Consider the following 22,026-nt stretch of genomic DNA (forward strand, 5'->3'; position numbering starts at 1 on the left):
GAGATCTTACAGTGGGAAAGGTTCTTGCCTTGCACATGGCTGACCTAGCTTCAGTCACCAACACCACATGTGGTCCCTAAGCCCCATCAGGAGTCATCCCTGAGCACAGAGCCAGGAGTAAGCCTTGAACTGCAGAAAATGGCTCCAAGCCAAAAACATTTGAAAAAAATTTTTTAGACTGAAAGCTTAATATATCCACAACTAGTGACTTTTTTTCCTAGGCTCAGCTTTGTGGGGTAGAAACCTCAGTCTTGGGCCTGGTTATGTGGTACTGCTTGGCACAGAGGTCTTGGGGAACCATCAGAGCCACATATGGTAGTACTTGGGGGACCACCATGACTACACTTCTTGTTGCTCACGGACTAGGAGTGTTTTGGGTGTTCATGCACTAGGGTTGAGCACCCTTTGAGCTATCATCCCAGCCCCTAGATTCTTTTTGGGCAGCACAGGGGAGTGGTGTTTGGGTGACACTCAGCGGTGCTAAGGAGTTACTCCCTGCTTTGGGCTTGGGTGTCGCTCCCATCATTGCTGGAAGACCATGTGAAGCTGGGAATCAAACCAGATCAGCCACATGAAAGGAAAGCACTTTAACCCCTGTTAGATCTCTAACTCCAAATAGGTTAAATGATTAAAATTTTTTTTAATTGGAATGGTAGATGAAACTAAGATGACGTTTAGATGAGTGTTAGTTCTTTTCTTTGGGTCCAAGAAAACTATTCTGTAGTAGTGAAAGATCAGAACAGAGATGTGGCTAGTAGAAGCAAGAATAAAGAAAACTTAGGAATTGTGGTTTCAGTAAGCTTCAGATATCTGAAATTGTTGGCATTAAAATAGTTCAAGTAGGCCTTATTTTTAGAATAGTGGCATCACAATACAAGGGAAGTGCTAGTATTTTTCTGCATGTATTTCTGAGCTTTTTAATAGGTCCAGTGAAGAAAGAAGCTAAAAATTTGGTCCTGGAAAGAAACTAAAGACTAGGGTTTTTCAGTCTGAGCAAGAAAAGGCAAAAGAGATGAGTGTTAGAAGGGAGAGAGATGGGGTTCAATTAGGAGAGCAAAGGAGCAATGACAAATGAAAAAATGAGACAGAACAAGAACTTAATTAAAGCAGTCCAGAGCCAGAACAGGACCCTAGAAGGACAGCAATTCCCTGTCTATAGGAACTCACAAACTTGCAGGGTTCTTGCTAGGAGATTGCAGAAGAAATTGAAGTAGTAATTCAGTGAACATACGGTTTTTTTAATTTAGGAAAGCCCCAGCCCCATGCTATAGAACCTGAGGTGCTGGATTCAGTATAGAATTTCAAGATGCTGCACTGTTCTGTGGTTCGCAGAGTCTTTTTTTTGTATCAAGAGTGACAAGACCTATTAAATACTTTTACTACCTAGAAAACTTGAATTGGGTATAAACTTTTTTAAGCATCCTTTGCGATAAAACATAGAAGATACCACTAGTAGCACCCTAACCTTTTTTAAAAGCATTATTTTAACGTTATCTAATACAGTTAGACATTTTCATCTAATAAAATTTTCACTAAAATTGGGCTCAACTTGGCCAAACTTCAACTTAGAAGGGAAGTAAAATTCGTAAGCTCTAGACAGGGAAAAGGGAATCTGATAAAAAAAAAGGAATCTCATTTCTCTAGTTCCTTCATCTAGGATAGCTTTCTGTATATGGAAAAGAATGTTACAGAAATTACTATATGATGCTATTTTACTTCAGAAGAACATAAGAACATTGAGTTCATTTCCCTAACTCAAGGAGTAGATGATTGATGAATTATACTTACAATCTTCCTGGTCCCCTCTGAGGAACAAGCATGTATTTTTATGTCCAACATTTATTTTTCTATTGCCTCTAAGTTAAAAAATATAACTACTACAATAGTTCACAGTGTTTCACAGTAAAATAGTTCATCATTTTTTATCATGTAAGAGGCTTTAAAATAAATGACTCTTATACAATCTGTTCAAGCTATCAATATGTTCCACATAGTAAGAGCAGCCAAATAAACCATAAATACATTTGCCAACCCTTGAAGCCTACTAATAATGTGTACATATTAACAACATAGTGGTAAGTCCAGGGCGGTGCTCAAAAGGCAGTCTTGTGAGGTGGAACTCTCTATCACAATGAGAATCTGCCAGGCATGTCCTGTCCTTTTGTCTATGGTAAATTTGTGCCTTCTTGAAAAGGCTAGAGCCTCTGTCATAGGCCCATACTGAGAGAAGGCTGCGTGCTGGCTTGCCCAGTCCCACTCTTGAGGATATCTGTCTGACAGAGAATATACCTGGAAACGAGTTTGTGAAAAGTATAGCGAAAGTCTTGGTTCCGGTAGGCATAGACAATGGGATTAACAACAGAGTTTGCATGTGACAGGAGAATGGCCATGTTCATTGCCCACTTGGGTTTAGCAGTAGCCTGAGCTGGCTGAAAATGAGTAATACAGTTGATGGCATGTACTGGTAGCCAGCACAGAGCAAAAATTCCAACAATCATGGCCAGAGACTTGGCTGCATGGATCTCCCCCTGCAGGATGGTCCTTGAGTGGTCCATCAGCTCAGTGCGCTGAAGCTGCCTGCAGGCCACTGTGAAGATCTTGATATAGATCACCAGCATGATGAGAAGTGGGGGCAGGACACATCCGAAGAAATTGAAATACACCATATAGCTCATCGAGACCACATTTTCAAAAAGACACGTCACAAGGCAGCAGCTTTCATTGATGGTTCCATCCAGAGGCTGTGTGCAGTTTTTGGTATTGTCCTTCTTGTTCCACCCCAGGAATGGAGTCAGTCCAATGCCAAAGGCCAGGACCCAGAGGAGAGCAATGACTCTTCTTGCTCGGGTCCCAGTGACCAGACTCTTATACCTGTTCAAAAAGAACATTATCTGTTATCTCTACAAGCAAAGTCCAAAACCACACCTAGGTTTTTTCCATGGCCTTTGGTCCCTAATAAGCCCTAAAGTTTCCCCCATAAAGGCACCATGACCTTTCACCCACAAAAGTAAAAATGCAAATTAGTCTGAACAATATTGCTCTAATAAACACTAGAAAGCTTTCATTCTTAGTAAAATCCACCTGTGTTGTGGCAAATAAGCCTGAGAATAGTGAAAGGGGCCAGGGATGTAGCTCAATGTTAGAGCACTTGATGAGTGCTCTAACTTGAGACCCTGGGTTCAACCACTACCAAAAAAGAAAGACCTAAAGGGTGCTTGCTAATGTCACAGCTACTGGCCTTCGAGCCTGGGTAATACGTAAGGCAATGTTTTTCAGGTGCTGGTCTGTGGACTTCTACCAGTCCACAGGTACAGAAATGGTTGAAAACCACTTAAATAAAGCACTGATCTCGGTGTCTGAGAAAACAAGTGAACAGAACACAAAAAGAATCTCTACTTTTAAGGAAAGTACATTTTCATAGCAGGATGCAGACTAATAGAGATGTTATAGGGCTGGAGCAATAGTACAACAGGTAGAGCGCTTGCATTGCACACAACCAGCCAGATTCAATCCCTCCACACCCCATGTGGTCCCCCCACGCCCTTTCAGGAGTGATCCCTGAGCAGAGCCAGAAGTCCTGAGCACCACAGGGTACAGGAGAAAGAGACATTAAGTTAGTGAACCATATAGCATATTTGAAGGAAATACAGATAGTATGAAGAAAATGCAGAGAATGAAGACCAGGATGAGCAAGGCTTATAGGATTTGGGAGTTTGGGAGGAGGAGCAGTGCTCGGGGACCCCCTGGCTACTCCTGGCAATTCTCAGTCTGCCTGCTGTTAAATGTTCAATGCTATGCTGTGCTTCTCAACCCCAGTTGTGTTGGGGGCCGCCAGGCTACACTCAGGCATGGTGGGGGTGAGATGCATGTGAGGTTTGAGTTCTGAGCCCTGGACTGTCTCCACAGCCCCAAGTGGCTTTAAAGAGGTCCGTTAAAGCAGTCTCATGGGTAAACTGACGCTTAAAAGTAAGAGGAGTAAGACTGAAACTCTCGAGTCAGGCCAGTGGCTGAGACTACTGGTCTCCCCAAAAATAACAAGATTTACCAGAGTGTGGGAAGGACCACTCTGGTACTAAGGACCAAACCCTGGCCTCCTACATATAAATCATCACTCTAGCCCATAGAGTTATCTCTCTGACCCCTTAAAGTAATGATTTTGATATATTTTTTTAAGCTTCTGGAAAACAGTTAAACTACCTATTTCATTTTAAAAGGGTTTTTTTGGGGTTTTTTTGTTGTTGTTGTTGTTTTTAGATAGGGGCCATATCCAGTGTTCCTGGGGGATAGCAGGGCTACACCAGGTAATGTGGGAGGGCTATGTAGTGCATGGGAACTGAACTTGGGGCCTCATATAGACTAAGTATGTGCTACACCTCTTAAGCACATTCTGCCCTGCCCCCTGAATCTTACTTTGGATCAGTAAGATCCAAATGTGATCATAATGTGATCATATATGATCATATATGACAATAGATCATAATGTGATTCTATCACATTATTCATTTTAGGTATTGTAAACTCGTCCATATATAAAACACAGAAAAACTGTAACTCTGCTATTAATAACAGACCCATAATAAATATTCAGTGTAATACATTGAGTCAATAAGATCAAATCTTACTGTAATCTCTAGGAAGAAAACTGGAGAATGTTAATTTGATACATATTAATCTTAAGACCTGTCCATGGAAAGTGTTGTGTTTCCTTGCAACAGGATAAAGCATGTATGTTCTCAGCAAGGCCCAAAGAGCCCTTTAGGCCTCTGCCTTACAACCCAGTACCTGCAGTTCTGACCAACATTTCCCACTGACTCACGTTTCCCTCCACATCAAACAAAACACCTCTTTCTGCCTCAAAAGTACTGCTTTGCTGATTCCCTATAAGGTCACGGTGGCCAATCCCAGGCTTTGGCCCAATACAGGCTCTGCCACAGAGCCTATTCATCTGGCTGCTGCATTTCCCCTCAGCTAGAATGCCAGCTTCTCAAGGCTGTACCGTGTCCATTTGTACTAGGTTGAGCACCGTCACTGGGCCATAGTCAGTCCTTTATATAGCCATTATCAGTCTGTCCCTTATTCATGATCTGATTCTAAACTAGCTTGTTTTACTGTTATTTATTCCCTCTCCCTCCCATTCATTGTGGCTGTGATGCCTGGGTGCATGCACATTTGGCTGTGCTTGTCCAGGTTAGTCACACAGCCCAACTGTGGTGCTTACACATGTGCCTGCTGAGCAAAACATTCTTTAGTTGTGTTCATGCACATTCTGGTTGTGGTGCTCACTAGGGCTCAACAGGGTCACACTTGCTGACCTTGGTGCCCACACATCTTAGCTGTGGCACTCCCTGGGACAACACCTCTTCACTGTGACACCTAAATGTAATATAGCTAGAAATAACTGGCAGCAGAGCTTCTACAATTGCCCTGGGCACATACAGCAGCACCAGGGGTTGGATCTGTGACCTTACACCTGCAAGGCAGGTATCCTAAGTCACTGAGCTAATCCTCTGGGCCCTTGATGTGTTTGAGGGGAAGGGGTGGTGCTCAGGAATCACTCCTGGCGGGCTTAGAGGACCATATGGGATGCTGGGGATCAAACCTGGGTTGGCCTTGTGTAAGGGAGTGCCCTCCACTGTACTATCTCTCTAGCCTCCCTCAGTTTTAAAACAAGATTCTGTTGGGCTCAGGAATAGCCCAGTGGTAGATCATCACACTTGGCCACAGTTCAGTACCTGGCATCATTCCCCACCCCCACGCCTAAGCATGATCCAAGTGGCCCTGTTTGTGGTCCCTGGTGCCAGAGTAAGTGTAGTATCCAGTTCAAAGCAACTAGGTGAATATGAGCATTTCAACTAAGGGTGAAAACACCAGCACTAGGGATGTGATTCAAGTGGCAGATGCAAACATAGTTTGTATACTGAAAGCTCTGGGTTTAATCCCTTGCTACCCTCATCTGAATTCTTGACGCTTCTGGGTCCCTCGAAACTTTGATGTCAAACTGTCTTGAATAAGCTAAAGTACCTGATGCCATGAGGGGAACAGCTGGTTGGAGCTTTCTTTATGAAGGCCTATCACAGCCTACTGGTTTGTCATTTTTTTTAAAGAGTTCTTCCCTGGCAACATGTCCTCTGCAAGACACTGAAACTAGTCACAACTCTCAGAAATTGTAAACCAGTGAAAGAGAAAAGAATTACACAAGAAAACTCGCAAATATGTAATAATAAATCAGAATGAACTTGGCCAAATAAAAATAATGAGGAAGCAGGTAAGAAAAGCAGAACCACCTTGGCTGTCAGAGAAGGCCTCTCTTAAGCAGAAAGCTAAATATTTGGGAAGGAACTGAAAAAGATAAAAACTGAGAGAACATACCAGCTAAAGAAAACAGAATGAGTAAAGGTATTCAGACAAGAAAGAAGTTTACTTTACTGAGGACACAAAAGAAAATGTGACTGAACGTGAAATGAAAAGGGGACCAGCTTATAGGCCAAGTGAAGAAATTTGATTTTATTCAAAGTGCAATGGGAAACTTTTAAACAAGGAAAAGGCACTAACTTATGTTACAAAATTTATGGCAAAGAGAGTGCATTTTGGGTCGGTTAGGAAACTCCAGAGGTTAACAGAGGAAAAAATGATGGCTTGGTTATGGTGGTGGCACGTAGATGCATGCTCTGGAAGCAGAGCTACAGGTTCTAAAGATGGGATAGATGAGGGAAGAGGAAAAACTAAGGATAATTCTGAGGATCCTTTACCCCCAATATTTACTAAAACAGTAACTTTTTTAAAAAATGTTTGTTCCACACCAGCAATACTTGAGGATTATTCCTGGCAGTGTCTGTGGGATCAGGCAGTGCCAATGATCAAAGCCAGTGCATGCACTCTGGCGCATTAAACTCTCTCTCCAGACTCTACTAAAACAGTACTAAGGGAAAGTAGATTGCAAGATTATTTAAAAAAAATCCACAAATTCATGAATGTTAATAGCCTGTGAAGATGATCAAGAGAAGGTACAAAAAGGTTTTTACTTCCATTTTATTTTTATTTATTTATTTTGGTTTGGGTGCCACACCTCTATGCTGCTGCTAGGGACTTTAAAATAGACAAGATATGTACAAAAGCACGGTATAAATGCAAAATTACATGGAGTGCTATCATTACACAAAATTGTTTATGTAATGCCTATATTTTATCTAGCTTATGTTTCATTTCTTTGTAAATGCAGGTGTTTTCTGACTGTTAAGTCCATTATAACTTGAAAATAATGTAATTCAAACATGCTGACAAGATAGAGCCTCCCAGAGCACTGGGTGTCTACCTTTCTGAGCGGATACAGCCTGGGCACTGGGGCTCACTTCTGCTGCCCAAGATCATGATAGTACCAGAATACCACCAAGAATATCACCAGAATATCACCAAGACCAAAATTCAGAATCAGTTTTTTGCTGAATACATCACTTATTTGTAGCCAAAAGATTGGTAAGTCAAATCTTAAGTTGGGCTAACTACATAAAAACTTACACAATAAGCAGTACACATGTTCTCAGAAAAAAATCATGAGAAAATGGGATTAAGACATGCACTCAAAACCTCCAAAGTGTTGTAACTAGAGCACTAAAGTGATAACTTAAACCATCTAGCAAGTAATTCAGCCAGGTTACAAGCTGACACCATGAATATTAAAAGCACACCTTCCTCTCTTTCTGACTTCATTTATGGGATATTACAAGAAAATTTTTTAAAACTGTATGAAACTAATATCCAAGGGCCAGGAGGACTGATTGATGTTGGTCAATGGTGTGCGAGATGGAGGGCAGGTAAGATAGAGGAGGGTCCATTATGAACAATACTAGTTGGAAATGATCACTCTGGACAAGAACTGAGTGCTGAAAGCAGATAAAAGGATATAGATTACAACCTTTCAACATCTGTATCACAAACCATAATGCCTAAAATGAGAGAGAGAAAGAGTGTGATAGAGAGGGCCTCCCATAGAGGCAGGTGGGGGCGGGAAGTGGCTTGAAGGGGTGAGAGGGAACCTGGGGACATTGGTGCTGGGAAATTATACTGGTGGATGGATGGGTGTTGGAACTTTGTATAAATGAAATGCAATCATGGACAATTTTGTAATGCTCTATCTCAAGATGATTCAATAAAACAAAAAATTTTAAAAATAAAGCACATCTCCCAAACTCGAGTGATATTGATTGAAGCTAAATGCATCTTTAAGGATGAAATGTTACTAACCAAGCAAGTGTAAGCAAAAATAAACAATTGGTTCTACATTAAACTAAAAAGCTTATGCACCTCAAAGGAGATGAAGACCACAATACAAAGACAGCCCGCAGAATGGGAAAAATTATTTACCCAACAGCCATCTGATAAAGGGTTAATATCCAAGATACATAAAACTCTAGTACAATTTATCAAGAAAAAAAAACATACTACCCTATCCAAAAAAATGGGGAAAAGAAATGAACAGAAACTTCCTCAAAGAAGAAATAAAAATGGCCAAAAGGCACTTGAAAAAAAATACTCTACATCACTAATCATCAGGGAGATGCAAATCAAACAACAAAGATATCTCACACCACAGACTGGCACAGATCAAAAAGAACAGGATCAACCACTGTTGGTGCAGATGCAGGGACAAAATTAAATGAACTCCTGGCAAAACTTGAATTAGCTGTCAAGCAATAGAGAGAAAAGAGAAGTTGAGAGCCAGGGATGGCTATGAAGCTAGGCAGACAACAAGCCCTGCCAGTCAGGGGCTGCCTTCTCAGCCAGAAGGACTAAGAAGCAAAATATGAACAATCTGTGAATCTGAACATTTTATTCGTGCAACTTAAAAATTGTGGGAAGGGGCTGGAGCAACAGCACAGCGAGTAGGGTGTTTGCCTTGCATGCGGCCAACCCAGGTTCGATTCCCAGCATCCCATATGGTCCCCTGAGCACCACCAGGGGTAATTCCTGAGTGCAGAGCCAGGAGTAACCCCTGTGCATTGCCAGGTATGACCCAAAAAAAGAAAAAAAAATTGTGGGAAAAAATATACAAGTAGTATAGTATATATATAAAGTATAGGGTCAGAGAGATAGTACAGCAGGTAGGAGACACTTCTTTACATGGGGCCAACTTGGGTCTAATCCCCATGCCCTATAAGGTCCTCTAAGCTTTGTCAGGAGTGATCCCTGAGCACAGAGTCAGGAGTAAGTCCTGAGTACTGCCAGATATGGCCCAAAAATAAAAGAAAAAAAAGACTCAAAAAATCGAACAAAAGAACCCACTACTTCATAATGACTCACCTCCTGAAATCACAGACCACACTGGTGAAATAGAATCAAATATCTATTTGTACGTGACTATATACTACATTTGTTTTCTGATTTTCAAAGTCCCTCCTACTAAAGAGATCAGGTTACTAGTGATTTCTGAAAATGTTAGTTATCAAGTATCAGTGTCACAGAGAGAATTATTTGCTCCTCTATGACACAGCTAATCTCTCCCTATAACACTCCCTTTTGCTGTTGGAGAGGCCAGTCTAGTTTTCCTCTTACCTCTTCCTCTCAGTCTCCTTTGGGGCTCGTGCTGTTCCACTCACTATTCTGAGTGCACCCTCCATGGACCTCTCAGGCTTATCTAGCACATTCTGGTTAAATGCCAGTAGTGTACATGCATCTGTACATACTCACACATAAACACGTGCATGCACACAACATACTGTCCACTCCTGATTGTCACAAACCAATCACTGGACAGAGTCCTGGTGATACTGAGGAAACAACAGGCATAAACATGTAGTAGGAAAATACCTGCTGGACAGATAGTATAGCAGGTAAGGCATTTGCCTTCCATGCACTGATCCCAGTTGGATCCAACACCACATATAGTCACCCAAGCACTGCCAGGAGTTACCCTTAAGCACATAGCCAGGAATTGGTACAGTCAAATGGAAGGACTTCCCAGTCCCCAACTCTGATGGAACAACACAGTGTCCCGTAACCTGTAGGTGACAGCTCACCTGGTCTTTCAGATGGCATCACCCAGGCACCCAGATATGGGGAGTCAGCCTGGGCTCCTCTCTCCCTCACACCAAACATCCAACTGGGTGGGCAAGTTCTTTTGGGCGAGGGCTGGCACACCTGGCAATGTTCAACAGCTTTTCCTACTTCTATGCTCAGAAGTAACCCCTGGCAGTGCTTGAGGGTACATATACGGTATCTGGGATAAACAGGGTCACTCACATGCTTTTCCCACTGCACAATCTTCCCAGCAATCCTCCCTTTTTTGAGGGGTGCTCGGGATCAAACCCAAGGAGGCATGCAGTCCAACTCTGAGTCACAGCCTTGACCCTCAGCAAGTTCTCGTGAACCTATTCCCTAGCTTTTCATCCACCAGCACTTCTCTCTGGTGCTGCGGACTCACAGCACTGACAAGGCACCACCATTCACACAAGTCAGTTCCCAAGTCCCTGACCCCCACCTCTGCTGACCCTGACAAGTTACATCTCCATCATCTGCTGACTGTGGCTTCTGGGCTCAATAAGGACTCTTTCCCAGGCAGGCTCTCTGCTGGCTCAACACTCAATGCTCCAGAGTGTTGCTCTAGACAGATCCCTTGGCAAGCATCAGACATGAACCTTCTCTGGTGCAGATATTCAATTCTAACACACCTCAAGTGCCCACAGACTCTGGTTCCATTCCCATGGCTAGTCTTTCTTCTCATTCGGAAAAACAACTGGCTACATGACCTAGTACCATCTCTAAGATACCCTCCCTGCTGCCTATAAGAACTGTTTTCATTTTCTGGGTTTGGGGGAAATACGGAGGAGGGGGTGTAGACCAAATCCAGTGGTGCTTATGGGCTACTTCCAGGCATTGCCCGTACCACGTGGGACCATGTGGCCCAAGAGATAGAACCAGTCAGCTGCATGCTGGCAAATGCCTTCCTCCCATCCTGTACTATCTCTCCTGTCTCAGATTTCAAAATGCAAATCTGATCATATCAAACTCTTGATTGAAATCCTACCTTAGTCTTTCATATCGCACCTAATTATCTCTCCTCGAAAGTCATAATTCCTGCTAGTAGAGACACAAGAAGGGAAAGAAACCCTACTATAAATAAAAGCAGATGATACCAGCAATTCAGAGGTTTTGGTGGGTCTGTAGAAAGCAGAGGCATCCAGGATCCTCTGAATGCAGCATGGAAGTAGGATCGCCAGGAAGAGGAGCTGTAGTCCAGCAGATACAGTGGTCAAGTGGGATTTCCAAGAGCAGTAGTAATGAGGAACTGTGGAGCTCAACAATCATCCCCTCACTCCGTCCCTTCTCCCCACACTGAAGGGATAGGGGATGGGATAAGAGAAAGAATTTTGATTATGCAGATTTCCCTCATTATACACAAGTAGAATTTTTTTTCTTTCTGCCTTTGGGCCACACCTAGGTGTCCTTAGGGCTGACTGCTGGATCTACACTCAGGAATCACTACTGGCAGGGTTCTGGGACTATATCAGGTGCTAGAGATAGAACTAGGGCTGGCCACATGTAAGGCAAATGGCCTAAAGCCCTGTCCTAAGGCACAGCCCCAGGAGTGCATTTCTCATTCTAATCACACTCCCAAATCCTGAGATGAATTAGGAATACACCAGTAGGAGCTGGCGCCCATGGCATAAAGGGCTGAGCTCATGCTTTGCATGATGACCAGGGTCAGTTTCTGCACTGCAGGATCCCCTAAGCACTAGGGCTGCTTGGAGGGGTCCCATGCAGAGTTGGGAGTGGTCCCCAAGTGCTGCCAGGTATGGCCACAACTCACACATATACATACATAGACACACAGGGAAATAAACAAGTAAAACACAAATGCCATTAAAGATAATCCTGTTTTCAGAAACAGAAAACTGCAGAACTAGAGCAGAAACCCTCCTGAAATACAGCTTCACCAAATGTTTTATAATTATAGGACAGCATGCAATGGCATAATTATTTACAATGTGAAGTAACCATATGGTTTAAATGGATTCAGTTCATAACTTCTGTAGAACAAAAAAACTGGTTGCTTATGATAGGCAAAGTCGAAAACCAGAGATCATGATTTACCTTTTTAAAATATTTTATATTTGGTGTAGGGGACATAGCTCAGGGGTTAGTTACTCCTGGCTCTGCACTCAGGGATCACTCAATCTACCACTTCACCGATTATCTCTGCAGAGACACCAAACTGCAAAAATTTCAAGTATTCCAGTATCCAGGTTGAGAAGTCTGGGGTCTTGTCAGAGTGGAGGTGAGCAGCTTCCTCCTAGATTCCCCCCATATTCCCGAAGCACCAGCAGCCATGCTCACTCCACAGCCACAATCATGTCAACTCACTGGCCCAGTTCTACATCTATAGATCCTGGAGCTTCTGGACTGTACAGCCAAATTCCACTATACTGGAATTCCAGTAGGAGTATACTGAATTAGATAGAAAAGTAATACAGAACCAAATAAAATTAACAAAAACAATGACACAGGAGACTCAACTAACAAGCAGTTTAGTAAATCCTCAAACAAGGACTTAACAACAGTGGTGAAATAGAACAGTTCTCATAAATTTTCTTTTACTGAACTATTTTTGATAATTCCATAAGCCACTTAGTTGTAACAAGCAATATAAAATAAATTATTTTTTGTCTTCTAAAAGGCTTGGTGGACAGAGACTGGCCCACAAAAGAACAAAAGTGACTGGTGTTGGCGCAGATGTGGGGAGAAAGGGACTCTCCTTCACTGCTGGTGGTTCAGCCCTTTTGGAAAACAGTATGGACGCTTCTCAAAAAATTAGAAATTGAGCTCCCATTTGACCCAGCAATACCACTCCTGTGAATATATCCCGGAGTGGCAAAAAGGTATAGTAGAAATGACATCTGCATTTGTATATTCATTGCAGCACTGCTTATAATAGCCAAAGTCTGGAAAAAAACAGAGTACCTAAAAAAACAAAAACAGATGACTAGTTAAAGAAACTTTGGTACATCTACACAATGGAATACTATGCAGCCATTAGAAAAGGTGAAGTCATGAAATTTGCATATAAGTGGATGAACATGGAAAGTATCATGTTAAGTGAAATGAGTCAGAAAGAGAGAGACATAGAAAGATCACACTCATCTGTGGAATATAAAATAAAAGAATGAGAGACTAACACCCAAGAGTAGTAGAGATAGAGCAGTAGAGATAAGGACCAGGAAGACTGCCCCACAACTTGGAAACTGGCATAGAAATAGGCTGACAGGGTGGGGGGTGTGTACAGGGGAATGATGGGAGGGAAATGAGGGACATTGGTGGTGGGAAATGTACACTGGTGGAGGGATGAATGTCGAATCACTGTATGACTGAAACCCAATCATGAACAGCTTTGTAATGGTCTATCTCACAGATATTAAATGAAAAATAAAATAAAATAATTTTAATGCCCATAACAACTATATTAGCAACAATTTTGTAAACGATGATATTTAAATAATTTTTTAAAAAAAGAGAACAGACTTGCTATTTCCCATTAAGCTCCTGCTCCCAGCAGTGGTATACCTATCTTGTTAGCCTCAAAGATTAAGAATGCATCTCTTTTGTTGGGGGGGGGGGAAGGGGAAAAGGGGAGACACACCCAGCAATGTTCAGGGGTTATTTTTGGCTCTGCACTCATAAATTACTCCTGGTGTTTCTCAGGGACAACCTGAGATGGGATGCTAGGGATCAACCCAAGTTGGCCATATGCAAGGCAAAGTCCCACCACTGCACTATCCTCTGGTCCCTAAGAATGCATCCTGGTACTGCTCTTAGAGAAGCATAGTCAAGTCTGAAAGTTGGTTTCTGAAAGGGAGTAATAAGGCTGGAAGAAAGGAAAGGCACAGCCTCAGTTCCCCTACGGAAACAAGAGGCAGATCCTTGCACTCATAGTCAAATTCCATGACGCATATAAGCACTTGCCAGGGTATTGTTTGCTTTCCTCACAAGCCATCATACCCAGCAGCTACTGACATCTAAGCACCGTACATTTATTTTTTTTAATTTATTTATTAGTGAGTCACAGTGAGGGTACAGTTACAGATTTATACATTTTCGTGCTCATGATTCCCTCATACAAAGTTCGAAAACCCATCCCTTCACCAGTGCCCATTCTCCACCACCAATAAACCCAGCATCCCTCCCACCCACCCCCCAATCCCATCTCTCCCCACCCCCCCACCCCTGCCACTGTGCCACTGTGGCAGGATATTCCCTTTTGTTCTCTCTCTCTAATTAGGTGTTGTGGTTTGCAATAAAGGTGTTGAGTGGCCATTGTGTTCAGTCTCTAGTCTACATTCAGCCCGCTTCACCCTTCCCCTGCATGGCCTCCAACCACATTTTACTTGGTGTTTCCTTCTCTATCTGAGCTGCCTTTTTCCCAGCATGTGAGGCCAGCTTCCAAGTCATGGAGCAAACCTCCTGGTACTTATTTCTACTATTCTTGGGTGTTAGTCTCCTACTCTGTTATTCTATATTCCACAGATGAGTGCAATCTTTCTATGTCTGTCTCTCTCTTTCTGACTCATTTCACTTAGCAAGATACTTTCCATGCCGATCCACTTATATGCAAAGTTCATGACCTCATTTTTTCTAACAGCTGCATAGTATTCGATTGTATAGATGTACCAAAGTTTCTTCAACCAGTCATCTGTTCTAGGGCACTCGGGTTTTTTCCAGATTCTGGCTATTGTAAATAACGCTGCGATGAACATATGAGTAAGTACTGTACATTTAAAAGGATCCCAACCACAGTTTGCTGGTGTCCTCATTCACCCAGCACCAGAAGGGATTACTCATTACAGAGTGTGTGGGGTGACCTCCCGGAGCCTTTCTCTTCAGTTGTTCACATGCTGGTCAGGGATACCTGGGAAAACAGACTGATTTCGTCCAGGTTTCTGTGTGACCTGAACTACTCATAACTCCCTAAGGTTTTGGCTTCCTCGTCAGTGAATTGGGGGAGGTAAAAATATCTGCCCCTATAAGGTATAAAGGTTAAGGGAATAGGTGGGAGACAAAGAGAGGTAACTGCAATTGCCCTGCATGCACTGTAGCTGCAATGAGGGATCAAATCCCAGCATTGCTTGTGGTCCCAGAGCCAGGAACAGCTCCTGAAGAGAGACAGGAGTGGCCCCTAGCCACCCAGGTCCCCCACCCCGCCCCCCAAAACATAAGATCAGATAAATTAAGGACCTAAGTGTAGAGACCATAAAACAGCTCCCAAACAGCGGCTGCTAATCAGTGTGAAAAACTATCTAGACCGCATCTCTGTACCAGCAGCATGTCCCAAGCCCTGAGCACAGTAAGTGGACAAGAGGCGAAGACAGAGGCTGGACTGACAGCAGCCTGGCCCAGAAGGGAGCATGCTGTATCTGTCCTGTGGAAATGTCACACAGGAACTGAGTTCACATGTCTGAGTACTTAGTTAACAATAGGAAGCAACAAATATTTTATGATAATTCATTGTACTGGAAACTTTAGTACTGACCGGAAATGGCAATGCACTGCACATAGTTATGCAGATTAAGAATCCTGTATTGTGTGGTCCTTATAAATGAAGATTTTATTTCTAAAGAAAAAGAGCTGCTCAGAGGACAACTGCAATGAGGTTTAAGAAGTGACCAGAAGATCCCACCAAAAGAGGGCAGGGATGCAGCTCAGTGGAAAAGTACTGGCCTTGCAGGCGGGCGGTCCTGGGCTGGGGTCCCAGCATCACACAGTCACCGAGCACACCAGGTGCTGCCCACGCACCGCACCAGGAGAAGCCCTAAGCGCAGCTGGGCATGTGATCCCCGCCCTCAGAGAGTGAAGCAGGTTCCATTAAGGACACTACAGGAGTGAGCTGACAAGAGCAATGGCAACTCAAGTGGAGCCAGGTTCTAGTTCTCTTGGGAGGATTCCCTGAAAACCAAACCAGAAGTTTACCCTGGAGGGAGATGAAGAAGTGGACCAATAAGAAGAGCAGGTGTGTGGTTCAGGGATGGACACACATATAATGGGTGGTTTTGTGGGAGCAACTTTCACAAAATACCACACACTCAGTGGCTTAAAATACATCTTCTCGCATGCTTCTTGGGGCCAGACAGGGGCTCTGAGGGAATGTTGGCTCCATGCTTCTTCCTGCGTCTGGGGGCTGCCCAGACTTTTTTCTTCTTGGGTTACACCCCGCTGTGCAGGGATTACTCCTGGCTCTGCACTCAGGGATCACTGCTGGCAGGTTCGGGGGACAATAAGGGATACAAGGGGATTGAACCCGGGTTGACCACAAGGAAAACAAGAGACTGACCCGTCATACTATCTCCCGGGCCCCCTAGCGCAAAGCAATAGCAGTCTCTGACTGGAACAGCATCTCTCCAGATCTTCACACACAGAAAATCTCCTTCCATTTTATGAGCATGTGACTGCACTTGGGGGTCACCAAATAAGCCAAGGTAAACTCCTCCTTTCAAGATCCATACATGGCAACATTCATTCTTTTGCCATTTACGGCAATTTGCACAGGTTCTAAGGGATTACAAGAGCATATTTGGAAGCCCGGGGGCTGGGAAGAGAGAAGAGGAGAATGCCATTCAACTCACTACAATGCGAATGATCTGGAAGAGAAAGGTAAGACTGGTGTGGAAGAAGGCAGAATCCAACAATAAGAGCATGGGAGAGCCGGGAGAGTAGTTTAGATGGCCTTTCCTTTGGAACCATATTTCAAAACAACATTAAAGGTGAATTTTGTGCCACGGAAATCCAAAAAGATTTTTTAATCTGGAGGCAGCTGAAAGGGACAGAAACGTGCCCTCGGTGGAGGAGGCTGAGCCTGACCCCCAGCACCACCAGGCGGCCCTGTCACCACCAGGTGAGCAATGCCACATCTGCAGGCCCATACTCCAGGCCAGTGTGTCAAAGAGTGGCCTCAGAACCCCTCAGCACTGCTGAGGTCACAAAAAAACATCTTGAAAAACACTCAGTATCCCTTGCCAATACTGATCCTACTGTTTACTCACCTAAATAGGGGCCAGTTTTTCCCCAGAGTACAAAGTCTCACTGACTTCACAGACTGGACATGTGAGACCCGAAAGAAAGGCTTCCCTGCCCCAAAGGAACCCTGCAGGGGCGGGGGCATAGCAGCTACGCAGATCCACCTCCTGACACTCACTCCATCCAGTTAACCAAACACCCCTGGGGAAGACCTTGGTGCATGGGATGCTCAATACCATAGCACCTGGGAAAGTGAGTCCAGAAGGCCCCCACACCAGCTGAGTCACAGTTACCCAAAACCAACACGGGGTGTGGCACACAGGGAATGGGATTAGACTGAGGAGGAGGACGCTCTTCTGCCACAAGAGCCTGCAAGTGAGTGTGAAGCAGGGGGCAGCTGTGGACCAGCAAGCACCTCGCCACCCCTCCACCACTCTGGCCTGCTGGGATCCCTGCCAGAGCAGGGCCTGAGCAGAGTGAGTCGCTATCACAGGCAGTTTGCCGGAAGCACACTGCTCATCTGGGGGCATGCGCGCGACCATGGTGCCCCCTTCCTGCCGCATTGCCATCTCTGTGCTGTTGGTACACAGAGGGGCATTTGGATAGCTAGCAGGGCCCAAAGCCCTGAGTGGGGCAGTTCCCAGGGGTCCCACTCAGAGCCCAGGGCACATGAGCCCTGCATTCCCAAAAACATCCAGAAACTGGGCAGACAAAGGGCAGCCCCAGGCCTGTTTCTGCCAAGCCAGAGCCATGCCCCAGCTTTGTGCCTTGCTCCCTGCTCTCACTGGCATAAGTGCTCACCTTCCGAGAAGACACACCCCACCCAAACCAGGTACTCTCACCTGCTGTGGCATTCCAGGACTCCAAAGAGCCTCGAGACCCCCTCAACCTCAGAAGGTTCTCACATTTAGATGGGGCCAGAATTTCACAGTTAAAGATACTGATGCAGAAATCACACCCCACTGAGCCCATGGTGCTGCTCGGGGTGCCCAGGGAGGCTCTAAATCCTGCCCTTTAGCCTCTCACATCGTCTCCAAAAGCAGGAAAGAGCTGAGGAAAGAAGTTCCATTTCCAGCTCACAACCCAGCAGGGCTCTGAAGGACAGGCACAGGGTAGGTGCCAGAACTGTGGACAGATCACAAGCTGGGGACAGAGCAAAGGCTGGGGATAGAGCAGGATGTGCCTTCTCAGGGTGGGAGTGTGGAGGAAGTCTGCAACATGCACAGCTCTTGGGGACCCAAGAAGGTCAGAGGGCGAGCAAAGCTCTGGGTATCTTGCTAGTGAGCAATACTCCCCAGACCTAGCTTTGCCCACCAGCACTTCACAAATGCAAAGGAAGGCCTCTGAGTCATGTCTTTCTTGACAGTCACGCCCATTTTTTTCATGACCTGCCTGGCACAAGCCAGTTCAAGCAGATTTAGAAGTTCTGCAGAACTTCCTGCTCATGGGGCATGGGATTCTTTCAGAAGTTCCCAATGACCTTAGGGTCACCCTAAGCCTTTGCCAGGAGCAAGCCCAAGAGGTTTTCTTGGACTGGTGGTCTGTGACTGTTACGCTGGATGCAGAAAGGCCAAGAATTCAATCCTAGACCCACACGAGAGAAGAAAGCCCTGAGAGAGGAAGTGTGCCTCAGGCCTCGGAAAGCTCGGGGCTCTGTCACAACTGTCCAGCCAGGGTCTCCTAGTCAGATGCCAGGGACAGAAACACATGAAAAGACCCAGGCTGAAAACTCAATCAACAGGAGGCTCCGGCTCCTGTGGGGACAGACAGCCACAGGGACCAGCTTCAGCATGTGTCTCTGCCTGCTCTGAAGGCCCCTGGTAGCACCCGCCCCACCAACGCCACAATAGCATTTCTCTCAGACAGCACACCACAGTGGTCAGAATCTGCCCTAGAAAGTTGCAGTGCATTTTCTGCCCACTTTTAAGGCTGCTGTCCACTCCCGAGGGCCAGCGGAGCTCAAGTCCCGGCTCTGCCACTCTTCCAGACACACCATTATGATCAAGATTCTCCTCTCCGGAGCCCCCACTATCTCCTGTGTGGGACAGGTAACAATGTCGCCCTATAAGTCATACAAGGACAAAAAGGTGAGCCCAAGGCACAGTACAGCAAGCAGGGCACAGCTAACCCAGGTTCAATCTCTGGCACCCCGTAAGCAGGAGTTCTCCCAAGCTCCGCCAGGAGTGATCCCTGAGTACAGTGCCAGGAGTCAGCATGAGCACCCTGGGTATGGTCCCAAAAAACAAATTAAAAAGGCTCTAAACTGAATATAAACCACCTCACACAGTTCATTCTTGAAAAATATTCCTTCCCTTCTACCCCTGAAACTCAGTTTCCCTGTCACAGTTCAACCCCCTGAAAGATGTCAAGCTCACACCACTAGGAGATGCCACAGCTGGCCAGACCAGGGGCGAACTCTCACTGCCAGGTCCCCTGAAGGTTTGGACTCGATCAGCTGCAGCTGGAATGCTACTGCTGGCGCCTCAACCCCGAATCCTACATTCTCCGACTTGGGAGGATGAGAGAAGGCACAGGGCCTCTCTCCCTTTTCTGAAATGTTGGGAGCAAGTCCCAGTCTGCAGGGGCAGGGATCACAGGATAAACAAGTTGAAGGAAGGCCTTTGGCTGCAGCGCTGTGGTCTTGCAAACTAGCAGCTCACGGTTCTTTCACGAAGTCCATAGAGGGAACCTGTCAGGCCAGCCGCCGCCTTCCCGGGCCGGCTGGAAGCTCCCCACGCCTGCCGCGACTGCCCCCTCCCTCCCCTCGCCGGCCAGGTCTCCGTCTGAGCCGAGCTCTCCGGGCCGCCGGGTCGGGAGTGGGGTCCACGCCGACCGCACGAGCCCCGGGCCCTGGGCACACTCACGGGCGGCCGTGCTCGGGGGCCCGGGCTGGCGGCCAGGGCCGGGCGGCGGGGCCGGAGGGAAGAGTTTCGCCGCAGAGGAGGAATGGCCCTCGCAAGCCCGGCGCCGGGTCTCCCCCGCCGCGGGGTGGTGCTTTCCCCGAGTTTCCAGGGCGTCACGGAGCTCCTCGAGTGACCACTCGGGGGATGCCCTGATCCGGACATCGGGCGCCCCGAGAAGAGCGGCGGGGCAGCGGCCGCCGGTCCGGGGCGCCCTCCGGGCCGGGGGTCCCGGGAGGGAGGAAGAGGGTCCGGGGGGACGCTGGGCGGGGCTCGCTCACCTGAGCGGGACGCGGATGGCCAGGTAGCGGTCGACGGCCACGGCCAGCAGGCTGAAGATGGAGCTCTGGGTGAGCACCAGCACGAAGCAGGCGAGGAAGAGGCAGCTGTAGAAGTCGGTGCAGATGCCCAGGCTGATGGTGATGGCAAAGGGGATGGCGAACAGCCCCACCGCCACGTCCGCCGCCGCCAGGGACACCAGGAAGTAGTTGGTGGGCGTCTGTAGCGCGCTCGACGTGCCCACCGCGGCGCACACCAACACGTTTCCCGCCACCGAGAGCGCGGCGATGGCCAGCTCCAGCGCCACGTACAGCGCGTCCTGCGCCTCCAGCGGCATGGCCGGGACAGCGGCGCGGCCCGTCGCTCCCGGACGGCGCGGGCACGGCCCGGGCGCCAGAGGAGCCGCGACGCCCAGCGACCGAGCCCGCCGGGGGCGGGGCCGCAGGCTGCCGGCGGCGTCCATTGGCCGGCGCGCCCGCCTGTCCGGGAGCCCCGCCCCGCCTCCGCGGGCTCGGGCAGGCACCGCGCGGCCAGACGGGGCGGGCGCGCCCCACGCCCTCCGCGTGGGCACGGCGTCCGTCAGAGACAAGCCACCCCGCTTTCCCGAGCTCCCGAGCTCCGTGGGCGCGTCTCTGGGGGTGACCGCCTCGTCTCCCGCCTTTCCCGGGGTCGGGAAGGGGCACGGCCTCCCGTCCCCGGGAAGCACCTGCAGAGGAAGGTCCCGGCCCGGGCACTGCGCGGAGCCGAGGGGCCCGCCCGGAGCCACACCCCCACCTGCCGAGGTCTCTACCACCAGGATCTCTCCCGGATGCGGCGCCGAGTCACCCCACCCCTCCCTCGGTGCCAGCTTCCTGCTTCGCCCACCCCAACCGGCCGCCGCTGCGCTTCCTCGTCGCTAGACTTCAGTGCCCGATCCTGGAGCCCTCTGGGATCGCCGCTCCCACCCGAGCAGCCAGCTCGCGGAGCTTCACATCTGGCGGGAACTCCCCACCCAGCCCCAAGCGCCCCGGCAAATTGCTGGGCTCAACCAGGAAAGTCTGAGGCCCCTAAGTTCAGCAAATTTAAAAGTCAAATGAGATAGGGGAAGGGGCTCCAGGGTGTAGTACAGCGGGCAAGACTGTAGCCGACCACGGCTCAGTCCCCCTCAACACATTAGTTGCCCCGAGCACGGCCAGGAGTGACCCTCCCGGCACAGCTGGGTGTGGCTCAGCTCCACCCACCCCCACCCCCGCCCCTAATAAAGTTCAAGATGGAGAAAGGAAAGTTTATTCAGCAAATGCTGTTTGGAAAACTGGATGGGCATATGCAAGTGAAAGAAATTGAATCTCCATCACACCGTGCACAAAGGTTAACCTAAAATGAATCAAAAATTTAGATGTGGCATCCAAACTGATAGCACTCGGGGCCTGGAGAGAGGACTGCAGAAAGGGTGCTTGCATTGCACGCAGCCAAGTCAGGTTCAGTCCCGCAACCCAGAGGGCCAGAAGTCATTCCTGAGCATAGAGCCAGGAGGAAGCCTGAGGATCGTAGGGTGTGGCCCAAGAAACAACGGGGCGGGGGAACTTCCAATTGGAGGCATATGTTGAACACGGGATAAAACATTCCCTGATACTTGCCTTCAAGTGTTAAGGATTAACCCTAGTGGCATGGAAAACAAAAGCCAAACCTAAATCCTAAATCGTTGATGCAGAAGTGTGAAAGCAGCCATCACTGAAACAGAAAGACTTGTTCCAGCTGTTGAAGGGACCTCAACAGGGCAGTCTGACTGGCACAGCAAAAAATCAGAGAAATAATTAAGTCTTAGAAATAAACTTGTAAAAAGGTTATTAGAAAACGCTCAGGAGTTGGA

At 47.2% G+C, this 22,026-nt stretch overlaps 2 protein-coding genes across 3 annotated transcripts in view; both read right to left on the bottom strand.

The window, feature by feature from the left end:
• Positions 1-1,836: 1,836 nt before the first annotated feature.
• On the bottom strand, positions 1,837-20,514 carry ADORA2B (adenosine A2b receptor). Its single transcript, XM_004616279.2, has 2 exons — positions 20,180-20,514; positions 1,837-2,871 (listed from the first exon to the last, which is right to left on the bottom strand). The coding sequence occupies exons 1-2, from the start codon at positions 20,512-20,514 to the stop codon at positions 2,208-2,210; spliced, it is 999 nt and encodes a 332-aa protein (XP_004616336.1). The 3' UTR covers positions 1,837-2,207.
• SPECC1 (sperm antigen with calponin homology and coiled-coil domains 1) overlaps positions 2,736-22,026 on the bottom strand; it is a 457,476-nt gene continuing 438,185 nt past the window's right edge. Inside the window, exon 16 of one of the 2 annotated variants that reach the window (XM_055139258.1) lies at positions 2,736-2,871. In XM_055139258.1, coding sequence (XP_054995233.1) covers positions 2,866-2,871 — 6 coding nt within the window. In that variant the 3' untranslated portion in view covers positions 2,736-2,865. The remainder of the gene's footprint in view (positions 2,872-22,026) is intronic. The other variant, XM_055139256.1, reaches the window with a different exon arrangement.

Source organism: Sorex araneus, chromosome 5 (genome assembly GCF_027595985.1).
Source record: "Sorex araneus isolate mSorAra2 chromosome 5, mSorAra2.pri, whole genome shotgun sequence".
In the NCBI taxonomy this organism is placed as follows: Eukaryota; Metazoa; Chordata; class Mammalia; order Eulipotyphla; family Soricidae; genus Sorex; species Sorex araneus.

Bases quoted from the DNA above. Each gene is read 5' to 3' on its own strand.
- ADORA2B (XM_004616279.2), bottom strand. From the start codon at position 20,514: ATGCCGCTGGAGGCGCAGGACGCGCTGTACGTGGCGCTGGAGCTGGCC. The intron at 2,872-20,179 runs GTGAGCGAGCCC...CTTTTTGAACAG, and splicing joins GCCATCCGCGTCCCGCTCAG to GTATAAGAGTCTGGTCACTG.